This window comes from Drosophila virilis, chromosome 5 (genome assembly GCF_030788295.1).
Source record: "Drosophila virilis strain 15010-1051.87 chromosome 5, Dvir_AGI_RSII-ME, whole genome shotgun sequence".
Classification (NCBI taxonomy): Eukaryota; Metazoa; Arthropoda; class Insecta; order Diptera; family Drosophilidae; genus Drosophila; species Drosophila virilis.
The window spans coordinates 7,450,994-7,466,256 of record NC_091547.1 but is presented as its reverse complement, the minus strand read 5'-3'; the positions used below and the strand labels follow the sequence as shown (position 1 = coordinate 7,466,256).

Below are 15,263 nucleotides of genomic sequence, written 5' to 3'. Positions count from 1 at the left end.
CTTCAATCTTTTGAAGTCGAGTCACGTTTGGCCACTTACTGAAAGTTGAAAACGAATTTCAATCAGTTGCATTTAATGCAACAATTTTCTCACATTACATTCAATTATGAGCGCCCGTTGCGTCCCCTTCATCAGTCAATCAGACAGTTGGCCAGTCAATCCTTTAATTTACACACAGTTTACACACAGCTGTTAATGCATGTCGATGAAGCCAGTAAATAAAAGGTAACGTATACGCCACGTGTCGTGTTTGCCATGCAGGCTGCTCATGCTGGGCATATGCAAATTATTTGCCTGCTTGACTGCAGGCAAACAAATAAACCTATGTACACGTAATGTACGTGTGCTATTTGTGCACGCGAGTGCCCGACTATTACTTAGCGATGGGCAGAGAGACATTTTCCAGCTGCCCCAAAACAGTTTCCATGTGATCTACACTCGTTGGTGCACAAGCACACAAATGCCGCAATGACAAACGGAATTGAAAGCAAACAAACACAGCCTGCCGCTAAGGCTCCACTGCATGCTAATGCCGTCTTTTTTTGCAGCCACTACAGATTGCAGCCTGCTTCGGGCAGGCAAACAAAAGCTGTGGCAGGCAAGTATTTGCCACAGATGAAAATTCATTTGTCCCTCCATTTGTTAGCCCGTTTGTTTGCTTACCGCTGCTGTTCCTAGTGGGGGGTAATTGAAACCCGAAAAAAAGTCGTTGAAATATTATTTCTTGCCCAAATATTCAGCGCAAAGCCGTGCTGCATGTCGTCTACCCTTGTAGGACTTGTTTGCCACAAAAATGTACTTCATGCAAACGGACGTTTCAGGAAATATTAAATATAACCTTGAATCGGTTGGATTTAAGCCCATACATGTTGAACTGCTTAACCTGTAAGGTATTTCATATTTTCAAAAGATAAAGCAAATACTGTCGCACCTTCCAATAGTGAAAAGGCATGGTCTCATTTTTCATGTAGCCATATGCTTTTATTTATATAATCCAGGTAAAAAGTCTGCGTTCAGCATAACAGTTTTTTACTTTAATACTGAATAAATAAAATAATAAAAATACAAATGGGAATGGGAATGAATTTACAGAGCACCGAAGAGGAAACACCCCAATGTACAGAGACTTGAGTTTCTGAAGGTAGATATGTCAGGCGAATTGTGAAGCTCGTAATTCATGAGTTTGGTAAAAATATCTGGAACACAGAATTATGTTCCAAACAAAACCTATGTGAACCGATTGTTCTCCTTAATGATAAATTGGTCCGAGGTTGATAACAGTTTCTCATATGACGAGCGTTTATATGCCAAGTAAAAATAACAAAGTAGTTTTTAGTAAAAACCCTAAAGTTTCTTCCGATCTATGAATGACATAATGATATAATGGTATATTCCGGCTGCTTGCGACTTAAATTTTGTGCAACAGAAACACATTTAGCAGGTCGATAGCTTTATAGATATATGTTAATCTATATCGTATCGGCTGTTATTACTGATCAAGCACATATACAAATATACAAGATGAGTTGGAAGACAACATCTCCATTACACATTTCGTGATAGAATTATGAAAGGTTGCATAGGGTATAAAAAGAAAACAAAATCATTTTTCATGCATTGATAGGGTGCTTGTGCATGCATGTGTATGTGCTCGTGCGTGTGTGTCTGTGTTGACCACCATTTTGACAGCGGGTCATATATCTATGGCAACCGGCGACCTCGGTTCGTTGTCGTGGCTAGAATAAAACTTATATGAAAGATGCCTCACGGTATAGCCACAGCTATGAACTATGATTTACGGTCAGCCACAGCCACACTATATATGTGTGTATGTACATACATGTTTGTGTTTCTATATGTGTACATGTGTGTGTGTGTGTGTGTCTATGTGGATAACAGACATTTCGCAACAGCTCAACCTTCAGAACTAGCGAAATTACGCCTTAAGGTCAGCATCGCTGCTGCAATATCTGCATAGCGCCGCTGACTTTCAATTTATATGCATTTACATATTTGAACTTGCCCCAGCCGCAGCCTAAGACTCTGCCACGGTTTCGTTCCGTTCGCCTTGGTCCCCGGGCGTGCTCGTGGCCGCATTCAAGTTTGTCGGCAAAAGTTTGGCCTGGCGCAAAAGTCGCGCTGCGGCTGCACCATAAAATGCAAGCGGCAAGAAAGTTTATTAAATTTTCAGGGATTTTCTCGCGCCAGCTGATAAATACGCATATATATATATACATTTTTTGCTGGCTCAACAAATTGCCGGCCAATTCAAGCGCAATTAATTTGATTATTTTTTTGCGGTGTTCAGTAATACGAATCGTATTTTTTAAATAATTATCGAACGCAAAATCATGACGAGCCTTTCCACAAGAACAAAAAAAAAAAAACTCGCAATCGTTTCCTTGATTTCATTTTTGCCATTACATAATTTATTTTATTTTTCGGCATGCTGGACAGCAATCAGCGTTAAATTGCGTAATTATTGCCAGAGTTGACTTTATGGCTTTATCAAAAACAAATAAGAGACGCGTATCAATTAATTGTAATTACCAAAAAATCAAAATCAATTCCAAGCCAATGCACTTAATGTGCCATAATTATGGCGCCAGCGTCAACATTTTGTAACCAGCAAATGGCCAATTGCAAATCATTTACACAATTGCAATCAATTTGAATTTGAATACAACTAATAGAGCGCGCGTCCCTTGATTAGAGCCAGCACAAAGCAATATTGAAATATAATATATTAATGGAGCAATGAATAAATGCGAAACATCAGAGTTTTGTTGTTCTCTTTGTTTAATTTCCATAATGTTGCACACGAATTGCTTGTTAATGCTGTTTATAGCTCAGAAAATAATTAAACGGCACAAATTATGCCATTTACATTTGGTATTCCGCATGCATTGATAGCGTAAAAAAGTTGTGAATTGCAATTAAGTAATAAATCATAATGCTCAAGATTAAATAACAAATTCATTTTAAGAAAACTTTAATATTTTAGAACATCAAATAGCCTTGCAAACATTTGACAGACATATGACGACGTATGTTTTATGTTACATAATATTGATATAGACTACAAATGCATTTTTAAAGCAGCTGCATTTATTTCATGTGCGTCGGTGTGTATGTGTGCGAAAAATCGGAAAAATATGTCATAATATTTGCATTTTTCTCGAACGCCGAATTGGCCATTGTTGTTGTTGTTGCCGTCAACGTGGCTGGCTCAGTTGATACGTTACATATTTTAATGCATATGCATGCACTTAAAAAAAAGAATTGTTCCTAAATACCGAAAAAAAAAGAAGCGAATTGCCAATAAACGTAAGCTTTCATAATGTCAGAGAACATATTTATAAAATTGTTCCAAAAAATTGTATCTGCCTTTTTGTAAAATGTATTTTTCTATATTAAAGCAATGGTTTTTTGATTCTTAAAGCATGCTTTTTTATATAAATCGCTAAGAGAATTCTAAAAAAAAAAAACTAGGCCGAATTATCTTAGATCCAATGTTAAAGACGATTTCGGGCTGTTTGTTTTCTGAGTGGATAAACATACATGCATATATGTATATGTATATAGATATGATATTTTCCTGTCTACCCGTCACGTGTTTAACATAAAATTTAAATAAAAATCACATACAATATGTAAACAGTAATACGTATGTGCGTATTTCCTGCGAATGCTTCGTTTTCCAAAGGAAGCCCATCACTCCATGGCCGTCTTTACTCTGTCTGCTCTTTTTATGTGCACTGATTATTTTCATGACATTGGTAGCGTACTCGTGGCTCGTGGTTGTTTTCGTTGCTTCTTCTTGTAATTTCCGTCTGTTAACACAATTTGCAAATTTTAGCCCGGCCCCCGCTGGGATTTGAGTTCCGTTCGCTTGCGGCTTTTCATTTCCATTACCATTTTGGGCCTCGCAATTGCAAAGCACAACTAAATCAGCTAAATCTTACGAGATAAACTATAACATATACAAATTCTATGCAAATGCCAGCCACGAAACAATGCCGAACCAAGAGGGTATGCATACATGTGTGTGTGTGTGTTATATTTTTTTACAGGGCGTCTGTATGAGAAGCAATTGCAGACGAGCACTTGGCACGCGCCAGACTCGTTTAACGGTGCAATAAATAAAGATGATAATTTACGTTAAAATATAGAATGGGATAAGCCCTAATGCACAGTAGAACCTTTTTACTGAAACTGATCGGCGAGATTCATTTGCCGCACTATGGTAATAATGCTGAATGCAAATTTGGCCACCTGGAAAAATGAGATTCGCAGGGTTTTTATAGTTTTTGCCCACATTTAATATCTGAGAAGTACTCACACTGATATTGCTGTTCATTGAGATGGGAAAGATGCCGCCGGCTATAAAAATGATTGGCTGTTGTACGTGGTGCATGAAGTTAATCATGGTTGTTTTATAGCGCGGCTCCGCATCTATCCAATTGGATTGGAAAATTGTATTGGCCAAGTCCTCGCTGTCGTCTATCAGTAAATTGCAGGTATAGCAGAAGGGAAACGTCTCTAGCAGAATGGTAAGGACAAACAAAACGGAACCGAAACCTTGCCAGAAGTTTGAGAAGAAGAATAAGTTGATCAGGGTCAAACCCAATACCAGGCCTATGAGCAGAAACTGCACAAATATCGTGCCATATATAATTGGACGTAGCTGGTTGCAGCATCTAGCAGAGCAGATTTCATTTGTCAAATTGCACAAACACGCAAACTTCAAAATTGACAGTCTTACCTGAGAACTAGTTTGTGATCCATTATACAATCGATAAGGTCCTCATAGTTCTCCCTTTCGGTCCTAGTTGGATTCATGCGCAATTTGCGTATGTGATCCTTAAGCACTTCCAAATGGGCGCGAAAGATGAGCGTGAACATTAGCGGATACGTGTCGGACAATTGAGCTTGTAGCACGGCAAAAGACATGGTAAAATACTCGAGTGCACCCATAAGCTGAGCGGGCCATCTCGCCAGTCCAAAAATGGAATGTATATGGCCCAGGGCGAAGTACCGCTTAGCACCATCGACAGGAACGTGGAGCCGGCAAAGCCGCAATAGATGAAAGTATAAATCAGAAAGGCGTAATTGCAACGCGCCACCACAGCGTGTATCTTCTTGCGATCGTCGTCGTTCAGCAAACGCTCATCCAGTCTGTCCAGCAAGATTTTTGTTTGGCTCAGACGTCGTAGGTAACTGCACGTGACAAGCGACTTGGCCGATGCACCGTACACATTAACGGCCAGCTGCAGTGAGGTGAAAAACTCGCCGGGCTCAAAATTGCTGAACTCCCTCACATAGCTGATGACGAACGCGACAGGCAGATAGAACACTCCAAAGAAGTAGGTCACAAATGTCCAGATGAGATACACATACCGACCCTTGCCCGCCTTTGGTGGCAACCAGCCAATTACCCACATGCCTCTATACATGTAGATGCAGCCATCCCTAGAGGCGATTCGCTCCGTGAGCGGCGCTGGTTTTATTAACTTGAATGTCGGGGCCATTGCAATTGCCAAAGACTTTTGTGTTGCGGCTAATACCAGCATGCGGCTTTTATACAAGTATGAAGTGAAACAAGCTGGACAGCTGCTCGATTCTCGCGACTGGCCGTTTGCATGGCTCATATTAAGAATTAATTAAACGTAAATGTTTCAATTGTAAATATTATTATTTCTCTCAAGCAAGTTTGGCTCAATATAATGAATAAGGTATGCTGTTGATATTATTAAATCAACACCAGCGGTCGTCGATTCACACTGCAAATTAATTATTATAAATTTAAAGCTGCACTTTTCAGCTCTTCTATAGATAATAAATGGGGCAAGTTCTAAGAATGGCCATCGGTTGGCAGTGTCTAGTTGATCAACAACCAACTTGACTTGTTGCTTGGAATAAAATTATGTTTTCCGAGAATTTTTAACTATGACAACCAGAATATTTTATACCGCTTACAGAAAAAGCCTTTCAACAGTAAATATTGTTGTTATTTTGTGGATTTTTGCTTTGACATTGCCAATTGAATGGGCTTCTAGGAAAACTGAAAACTAGCAAAAATTTACTTGGAAAATGAAATAAAATAAAGCTGGCGAAGGAAATAGCTTTTAAATTCTTCAGGTATGCTATTTAGCTGGAGAAAATAATATAAGCTGACGATGGGAATAGCTATTGAATTCTTTAGGTATGCTATTTAGCATAAATAAAATAATATTAAAGATTCACGATTTATTTAAGGAAAAGTACGATACTCAAATCTAATAAAGGTCGAACAGGGAGTCTGTAGATAAACGAAAAAGTTACAGCCCATAAGCAATAAATTTCTTACATCAAATTCTATTGTTTCTTTGAATGACAAGCACTTAGGAATTGGATGATAAATAGTTATAATATTAACTAACAAGCTATTGGCAGATTTCAAAAATTTGTTTTAAAGAGAGAAGCTTCAATTCTATATAATCCTTTGTTCAACAATTTGTGCAAAAAATATCAAATCTATTTTTAATGTAACTATTGTCATGTTTGGCTCAGCTCAGTAGCCCAGTCAAGGATTCTCAACTTGGGCTGCACTTATAAAGTCATTAGCTTATTGAGCAGGACAACGCGCTTAGCGTTTGGACTGAAATGTTTGCCGGTGCCCTAGCATAATCGCATTACCCTAAGCTCGTGTCTAGTTGATGCATAGTTGATCAGAATTTGGCATGTCTATCGATTATTTCAGTCAAACAATTCTTTTATAAGTTTCCTTTTTGCTTTTCTTTTACCTTGCAGCCTTCCACCTGTACTCGAACCGTACCGAGGAACGCGTCGAGCACGATACGCTAGCCGTAAAATACGAGGATGGCAGATGGTCAAAGCCATATTACGACTGCGGCGGTGGCAACATTTGGATGCTAACGTACACGGTGCCATTCTTTGGCTATGAGAATGGCAGCTATCACTTCAAGTAAGTAACAGCAGAAAAGTCAAAAACAATTGCAATACACAAATCGGAATGTAGATCTCATGGGAAATGATAGCCAAAGTCGGCTGAGTGTGAGTAAATGTGTGTGGGTGTTGCCCATTTTATAAATAATTTACACAAAAAGGATGCAGAAACAAGAAGGAAGGGCTATCTGCAGTAGAACGAAGATAAAATACCCTTCAGGACGTTTATACAAATTGTTTATTTCCCAGCGATTGTTCCTATAAGAACCATAACAAAAGAGTAGTACAATTTTAAACGGTATGTAGATATGCGAAAAGAATAGTGCATCTTCTAGAAACTAAAGATATGTTGAAAAAAAAAATTGATTAATAATAACGAAATCTTTCCCAAAGAAGATGAAGCAGTCATCATATGATAATATCGGACTCTGATAAGATGAATCTTATATATTAGCAGCACAGCCAAACTTATAAATGCCGACATTTTTCATGTTTTTTCTGTTCAAAGCTTCACGAGAACCGGAGTGAAGCATTTATGCTTAACGCATGAATACGTCTCCCGTCGCTCTAGATGCGCATAAAAATTAAATGGTCTAAAAGTTGCCTTTGCTCAGTTCTTCAAGACATTGTTATCGCTCTTATTGTTTTGGCGGGCAGCATTTTTCTGCTGTCAGCTACAGTTGCAGCCACGAATGACAAAATATGAAATGTAATGTCCCTTCCTAGCCAGAGCAGCTGAGCAGTTGAGCCGCGAGTGACCCATTGGCAGCAATAACAATGACTGCCACAGATCTTGCTTCCTATGCTGAACGTGCAGCATCCGGAGTGGCAGGAACTTTGGCGGACAGTTGGAAAAAATTTCAATCACGCACCGGCAAACGGAATACGTTAACATGGACACTATACATACTTATGAAACTTTATGACGTGCTGCCCACACCAACAATCTACTTTTAACAAAATTTTGTAATTTTTTTGTTCGCTTTATTTTCTTTTTGAACATAGTTCTCTTTGGGAAAACTTTCTCAATTGAATGTTATAGCAAAAGTTGGCAAACTGTGGAAAAAGTCAGAATTGAGGACTCAAGGAAGTTACACAATTTAATGAAAATTTCATTGATGTTGGTCCGAGACGGTTGGCCAAATCAATAAATTTGAAACATTTCGCTTTTTTTAAGGGGCCACTCTGGAAATGAAGAGTGCACTTTGAGCATATCTAATTAATTCACTTGGCTGACAGGCGACTGCGACGTGGTGTGAGCAGACAATACAAAAAGCTGTGTTCCTTTCATTAAATTTGTTAAATCAGCTGTAAGTGTCAGTTGCTTTATTATAAATATTTGCAAGCCTAAAAACCCTTAAAGGAACTAAGCACACGGCTTTTACCATAAACAAGGCTATTGCATGGGCAAAACGCCACAACAACAACTAAAACAACTGAAAATACAAATAAAAATGTGTACAAGTGTTCTGAACAGTAATGATCGACCAGGCGATACCCTACACTGATTATATACTACCTAAAATACATTCCAGTTTAATGTGCAGTGGGTTGGATATACGAAATTTGAATATTTTAAATCTGTGTATACAATCTGAGAACCTACATGTAAAAATTTCCCATATACATACAAATAGAAACCAAAACACGATTTAAATAGATTTTGTTAAATAAACCTTATCACGGCTATTGATTCTGTTTAAGATTACATCTTCCTTTATTTTCCTGTTGCAAACAAGCGCACTAAGCCAAAACCCCATGCTACCCATGCGCAATTTAAATAGGGTATAGCAACAACTTGTGCACAATTTACAGCCTGGTTGACTGAAATCGTATAGCCTCACTGAACAGTTAGTAACAACATCAAACAGAGTGTCTCAATGTTGCATCCCCATCAACATAATGACAGCTGAAAGCTATTCTCTTGTTTATGACCAAATTGCGAACATACCGGGCGTGGGCGGTAAGGGATTTGGGTGAAGTGAAGCGAAGTATGTCGGGGTTGGGCAGAACTCTGCCTCTGCACAATTAGCCAGTCGTCGTCGCTGTACGCACTTCCACATCGTTTCATGCATAATTTGTAATTATTGCTTGGCAACGGACAACAACAAATTCCAACGGACAATCTGTTTTTTAGTCTGCATTCTGTGCTTCTAATCTTAGCATTTTCTTTACTTTTCCAGGAACGAATTTAGATGTTAGCAGAATATTTTTAGGAATTTCATACAAAAGTAAAGAGGTTAAACTTGGCATTTGTTCAAATAGCTTTACACTTAATTGATAATTTTTCTAAGTTATGAAAATGTCAAACAATTCGAAACCCTTGTATTTATCGGTTAGCGTTTATTGTGCCGAGGTTTGCATAGCAGATCGATTTATTATTTAACATGTAAGTAAAGAAGTACTTACCCAAAATTTCACATCCGCATGCACGGTTATCGTATAGTCATTTGTAAGTAAGAGGAAGTTAGATACAATGTCCATCACTGAAAGCAAGATAAATAAGAGATTAGAATTAGAGTATGAAAAAGAAGACACATACAAGAGAGAGAAAAAAAAGCAGACATTAAGTTTATTTAGTTTACTTATTAACCATTTAGATCCATTGATTACATTCATGCGAATCACATAGTAAGGCGATTACTAAAACTAAATTTTTTGTTATCCACCGAAGCAAAAACCCTAGGTCTTAAAGTACTTTCATATACAGATGTCCCCACATACAGATATATAACAGATCAATAAACATTTTCCGGACTTTTATTATACCAATCACTTTCGCATGCGTATTATGATCGTGAACAGGGAGTAGGCAAATTTGAGAGTTGAGAAAAATGTGTCCAAGTGAATGCGTAGCATGCCACCAGCCATTGCCGTGCTTCTTTTCAGTGAGCGCTCAACAAACAGCATCAACTTCTTCTTAAAACTCCGATGCTGCGCTGTCCAATTGCAGCTGAATGCCGAATAGTGCAGTTTACCAAACCAGAGCTCACTGTCTGTGCCGTAGTAGCAGATGGGAAAGATTTCCAGCGGAATAGCCAAGGCATAAAATAAAAAATATGTTATACTCATGGGCTCGGTAACAAAAAAGATAAGCCCCGCAATGCTAGTACATATATTCAGCCCAGTCACCGCGAACTGAATCAGCATGGGCAGCGACATGAAGGACTCAATGGTGTGAAAAAGTCTGCAAACAAACAAAGTCAATGAAATAGTGCAGAGGATGCTTTCGAGATGTTACCTACTCCAGCAAACACTTGTGATCGGTTATGCATGCCTCCAGCTGATCCTCAGCGTTCTCAGCATCATCCACTCCCACCTGCTCAAAGCGCACGTAGAGCATCTTAATGTGAGATGAGATCAGGCACAACATTACGGCTGGGAAGCAGTCGTTCGCATAGTTCTGCAGTATTTGAAAGCCAATTCCCATAATCTGATATACGTGGGCGATGTAGAAGTTGCGCGTCGAGTTGACGTAATCAAAGGGAAACCAGGCCGGATACATGAGAGCAGGTTCCGCCTTAAAAATGAATGAAAATTCGGCAAAAACACCAATTGGCAGATAGATGCCAATAACAACATAGAGAATGTTTCTCAGCTGTGTTCTCAACTGACTGTAGATGGCTTTTTCTGGTGCACTCTTGATCCGTAAGTCCAGTTGCTTTAGCAGTTGCTCCATTTGCTCCACCTTTTCAAAGTTATAGGCGTATAAAGCGGTTTTTAGCGAACAGGCCAAGCAGGTGGCAAATGTCGTGAGGTTTAAGATATCATCCGAAAAGTTTTTGTTTCTAAACAGCATTATGCCCAAATGCAATGGATACCAAACGGTTACTATAAGGTTCGACAGGAGACTATAGACGATGTACAGCTGTGGCCATTTCACCTTTTTGTAGGTAACTCCAATTATTTTCCAGACAGTCCAGTGACTCCTGAAGAAACTTAAGCTGTTGATGAGCATGACGTAGTCCTTCTTCGACGTTCTGGTGCTGATTGAGCCATTTGCTGGTGTCTCGATTTCATAATCATTCTAAGTATAATTGTCTTTGAAATTGCCTGTATAATTAAATACTCGTAATTATAGTCATGATAGCGCGTGACCACACCAATTACGATAATTAAAATAATAGTCGTTTGAACTATCATTTATTATTTAAATCCTATAAAGCCGTAGACATATCTGGCAGTTGATTACACGATTTGTTTGGACAATCGCCATTTTCTTACAAAAAAAATAAGACCGGGATGGAACCTAAAACAGTTCGCTTAAAAAACAATAAAAGCTTCAAATAACATTTTAGCGCGATTATAAAAGTTAACGTTGTCTTGTGCTTAATATTTGGAGCTTTGTATTTATTTATTTAATATAAATATATCTTTGCTCTCAGTCATGTACTTTTCATAGCCCTCGGTTGTGGATTCCCCTGGCTGCGGAGGCTTGTAGCAGTAGCAGGGATAAACCTTACGCAGCTCCTCCGGTTCCGGCGTTGAACCAGGCTCCGGTGTAGTGGTAAATCTTATGCGCTGCTTCCCTGTAAGGAAACCAATCGGCCATCAATTATCAACAGTTGAGTCCCTGTGCGCACTTACAGCTCGACTGGTAGTACTGTCTTTGCTGCCAAGTGAGTGGAACCCTTTCTTTTAAGCCCGCGCTTGGTAGGGGACCTATGGTCGCTACCAGCAGAGCGAGCAGTACCAGCAGCTGACTTGTCAACGAGTCGAACAACATTTTGCAGCAATACTGACAAATGAAATTTAACGCTTGTGCAACTTTTGCTAATGGATTCCGTAATTATAACAGTTACAGTCACTTCACGGCCAAGGCGTGCCAAATTTCATTAACCGCGCCAGTTCCTATCGCCGTGTCGCAGCAGCACTTTCAGCTCCAGCTACAGCTGCTCAGTTTGCCACAGGTGGGCGGCAGACAATATTTAATGAAAGTAATCAATTATAAAGAGCAGCAGACATGGCGCACGCCCACGCACATGCCTAGATACGCCATTTAATGCTCAATGACTTTGCACGCTCGATAAATTTCACACATACTACACACACACACAGACACACACACTCGAATACACCGCTTGTAAGCATCAAAAAAGGCAACTGTCTGTCGCTGGCTGGGAGAGCGGAAGCACGGTAACTGCCTGCAATTAGTTGCAACATAAATTTGGCCGCCTAATGGACGGCTGCAGCAAAATTAATGTCGAAATGTTAAAAGTTCGTTTAGTTCATTTAGGTGCACTGCCCCATGCGCCCACATTATGTTGCAGCAGCCACAGCCAAAAACAAAGCTCATTTATTTCTGAAGCTTAAAAACACAGCGTCGAACCTTAGCGAAAAAGGAAATATATAAACAACTAAGTTGAATGAAAAGTTTACTGGGAGCTGCCGAAGTTCAAATACCCTTACAAATACCCATCATCAAATTCTCTTGCTAAATGGTTGTATGAAAATATATACATATATATTTAACAAATATTATAAATTATATTTCTTTTAGAAACTTTTATTTAAAAGATACTCAAAGAAACATCAGACTTGAGAAAGAAAAAATGAACATTTTAAAAGTAAAGAATCTTTGAATTAAATTACTATTATAATTTCGAACACTTCTTATAGGAGTCCAAAAGAAGTTTTTAGTCTAGGTATGATAAATTTTATAATTGTAATTCGTCTGATACTGTCAATGGCAGCTCTATTAAAAATTTAAATAAAATATAAAATCTTACAAGTAACCCAATCAGTTAGGCAAGCAAACAATATAGAATCGAGTTCGCTCTTAAAAAAAAAATAGTTTATAACTAAATCAAATGCTTTAATATAATAATTAAGATGTATAGAGAAGCACTCTATGTGGCCATATATGCTATGTTAGTTACTAATTTAATAGAATATGCCCAATAGAGTACGTTTAATTTTTCTAGACTAACTCATAACATCCCATGTGTAGGGTTATAAAAATGTTGGTGCTCGCCACCAGTGCAGGCTGAAGTTGAACTTGCCAACTGGGTCGTGTTAATAATGGTATGGCTATCAGTATTCCATTAGTTGTGAGACTAGCCGCAAAATTAATTTGTTTACGTCCTGGAAGCAAACTGGCGGCAACCGACTGTAACGAGCCAACGTGGCCAACTTGAAGTCGGGACGGCGGCGAGCAAAGTTTGCTAATTGATTTAATTTATGTATTATGCTGTGCTATATACCATGATAAATGCAGGCGGACAACAATGGGCCATTGTTGGCAAGCAACATTAACTTAATAATATTAAAAATTATTTGGCACTTCGAAGGGCCAGCAAAATGCGCATTAGTTAGGAGCAAGAAAAACAAACAGAGACCAGAACCCCAACCAGACCGTCTCAAGCGACCGACCACCTCAAACTCAACCTCAAACTGGAACTGGAACGCAAATAAGTATAAAGCACAAATCACATTAAGCGCCCGCTGTGAGCGCAGAGAATGGACATGCCGCCAGTGAGCTTGGGCGATGTCCCGTGCGCGTGGACTGCTCAGGCATGCTTGCTGGGGCAATAATTTTATTGGATTTCATTTAAGTTTCGCTTAGCGTGCGCTGTTTGCAACAAATTTACAATATAATGCCAGGGAAACGGAATAGGGTTATGGGTGCAGGGCTGGTATTCAAATAAACCGAGCCTTGTATTTATTTGACTTTTGCAGCAATATGTACAACAAACATTCAGACATTGTAAATATATATTTATATGTTATGTATATATGCAAAGACTGCCAAAGCATAATGAGGCAAACGGAACCGGATGTATCAAATATTGCAATAAGCACGCCTTTGAGTTTGTACAACGTGCATAGACTGTTCGCCAGGGGCCTGTAGATGATCGACAGTAGCTTGTTAGCCGGCGAGCTGTCGAGCTGCAACGTCTGAATATACATGATTATGACTTGGCGATGCCAATGCCGGCGCCCATACCTATATGCAAGTACTTAACTGCTACATGAGTCTGCTCGTTCTCATGCTAGATTTATGCCAGTCATGTGTGTGTGTGTGTGTGTGTTTGTGTGAGTGGGTGGGTGTGTTGTTTTCCCTGTTTGCCCGCAACTAAAGTGGAGATTCGCTCCAATCTAAAAGGATGTCGTTTACATTCCTTGTGCAACTCATATTGCATGTCAACGCACTCATGTAGCCATTTCAACTAAAGTCCACCTGCCGGTTATGCTTAGGGTGCCAATTGTGCTTCAAACTGTAACAACTTGCCATTTGACATTGTATACAATAGTCACAATGTCAATGTCTTGTCCGCAGCCAATTACACGCAACATTGCAGCGTCGACAGCAACGATAACAACAACGACAGCTTATGTCCTTGCCAGCGCATTGGCCTTTTGATCCAGCCGCAACTGCCAAGTGCAGCTGTTTCCAATAGATGAAGACAAAAAACAATAACAAGGCCAAATGGCCAACAAACAACAACAGCAAAAGATTTTCTTCATTCAGTTGGGTTTTCTATTTTTTGTGTATTGAACTCAAGCAATAATTGCAAATTGCTTTGCTATTCAATGCACAGATGAAAAACGAAAATTAATATTTTCTATTCAAGATTGCTCTGTTCTGTGTTAATTGAACAAATAGGAGTCATTCAGTTGACAGTGCTCGACTAGCAGTTACCCTGTGCGACTACTTAGCTGTTACTGACTTTCTGCGATCAGATAAAAATCAACCAAGAATACGTTAGAACAAACTCGATGTATAGACTTTATTCACGGTCGGGGAACAGCAGAAAAAGCCAATAGGAAGATGGCCAAAAAACAATCTTAATACTAATTTATTGCGCAGGTCACTTCCTAAACATTATTTTCCTCCCACTTTATTGGGCTATTTCAAATGTAGACGAACTCAACGTAGCACAACTACTAAATTTGGCATTAGCATGGCCTCGATTCTGCCTGTGCACAATTTTGGGATCAATTTTGGGCATGTGACCGCATATTTAGATGGTTTACCAACAATGTCATCGAGGTGAAAACTGCAAAAGTGAAGCTGATTATGTGCATTAGTTGAGGCAGCACACACGCCTGCCTGACTGTCGTGTGAAGTAGTTTGCCGCACATTTGCAAATAAGTGCGTGCATGGCGTATACGTAACGCGGCAACAAATCCAACCAGGCGAGTTGTTTACAAACTGCGTGCGTGTGTTAAGGAGTGAAAGGGTCTGGCATTTCCCATAGCCAAAATACGCACTACCACCGGCAAAGCAAACTTAATGCACTCGACAACAGCGCACACACACACACAAACAACAATAGAGGGAGCAAGTGTGTGTGTGTGTGTGTGTGTTTGTG

General features: G+C 39.3%; 5 protein-coding genes and 1 long non-coding RNA gene across 6 annotated transcripts in view; 2 read left to right on the top strand and 4 right to left on the bottom strand.

The window, feature by feature from the left end:
* The window catches only part of LOC6626961 (uncharacterized), a 129,656-nt gene that overhangs the window by 62,100 nt on the left and 52,293 nt on the right, over positions 1–15,263 (bottom strand). Inside the window, exon 3 of the mRNA XM_015173579.3 lies at positions 9,358–9,434. The gene's annotated coding sequence lies outside the window, so the exon portion shown is untranslated. The remainder of the gene's footprint in view (positions 1–9,357; positions 9,435–15,263) is intronic.
* LOC6627053 (uncharacterized) overlaps positions 1–15,263 on the top strand; it is a 58,195-nt gene that overhangs the window by 29,212 nt on the left and 13,720 nt on the right. Inside the window, exon 4 of the mRNA XM_015174655.3 lies at positions 6,793–6,967. Within this exon, the coding sequence (XP_015030141.1) occupies positions 6,793–6,967 (175 nt within the window). The remainder of the gene's footprint in view (positions 1–6,792; positions 6,968–15,263) is intronic.
* Positions 3,536–6,032, bottom strand: Or59b (Odorant receptor 59b). The gene is given in 4 exon segments (XM_002050794.4): positions 3,536–4,275; positions 4,343–4,700; positions 4,766–4,970; positions 4,973–6,032. Coding segments are annotated over 4 exon segments (1,311 nt in total). The 5' UTR covers positions 5,652–6,032; the 3' UTR covers positions 3,536–4,206.
* LOC6627051 (odorant receptor 59a) lies at positions 9,670–10,909 on the bottom strand. Its single transcript, XM_002050796.3, has 2 exons — positions 10,194–10,909; positions 9,670–10,135 (listed from the first exon to the last, which is right to left on the bottom strand). Exons 1-2 carry the CDS (start codon positions 10,904–10,906, stop codon positions 9,721–9,723), a joined length of 1,128 nt encoding a protein of 375 aa, XP_002050832.1. The 5' UTR covers positions 10,907–10,909; the 3' UTR covers positions 9,670–9,720.
* LOC6627052 (uncharacterized) lies at positions 11,278–11,689 on the bottom strand. Its single transcript, XM_002050797.4, has 2 exons — positions 11,536–11,689; positions 11,278–11,477 (listed from the first exon to the last, which is right to left on the bottom strand). The coding sequence occupies exons 1-2, from the start codon at positions 11,672–11,674 to the stop codon at positions 11,299–11,301; spliced, it is 318 nt and encodes a 105-aa protein (XP_002050833.1). The 5' UTR covers positions 11,675–11,689; the 3' UTR covers positions 11,278–11,298.
* On the top strand, positions 11,684–12,426 carry LOC116650987 (uncharacterized). Its single transcript, XR_004303998.2, has 2 exons — positions 11,684–12,084; positions 12,176–12,426. It is a non-coding gene; the product is annotated as an uncharacterized lncRNA (long non-coding RNA).

Bases quoted from the DNA above. Each gene is read 5' to 3' on its own strand.
- LOC6627051 (XM_002050796.3), bottom strand. From the start codon at position 10,906: ATGCTCATCAACAGCTTAAGTTTCTTCAGGAGTCACTGGACTGTCTGG. The intron at 10,136-10,193 runs GTAGGTAACATC...GTTTGTTTGCAG, and splicing joins GATCACAAGTGTTTGCTGGA to ACTTTTTCACACCATTGAGT.
- LOC6627052 (XM_002050797.4), bottom strand. From the start codon at position 11,674: ATGTTGTTCGACTCGTTGACAAGTCAGCTGCTGGTACTGCTCGCTCTG. The intron at 11,478-11,535 runs GTAAGTGCGCAC...GTTTCCTTACAG, and splicing joins ACAGTACTACCAGTCGAGCT to GGAAGCAGCGCATAAGATTT.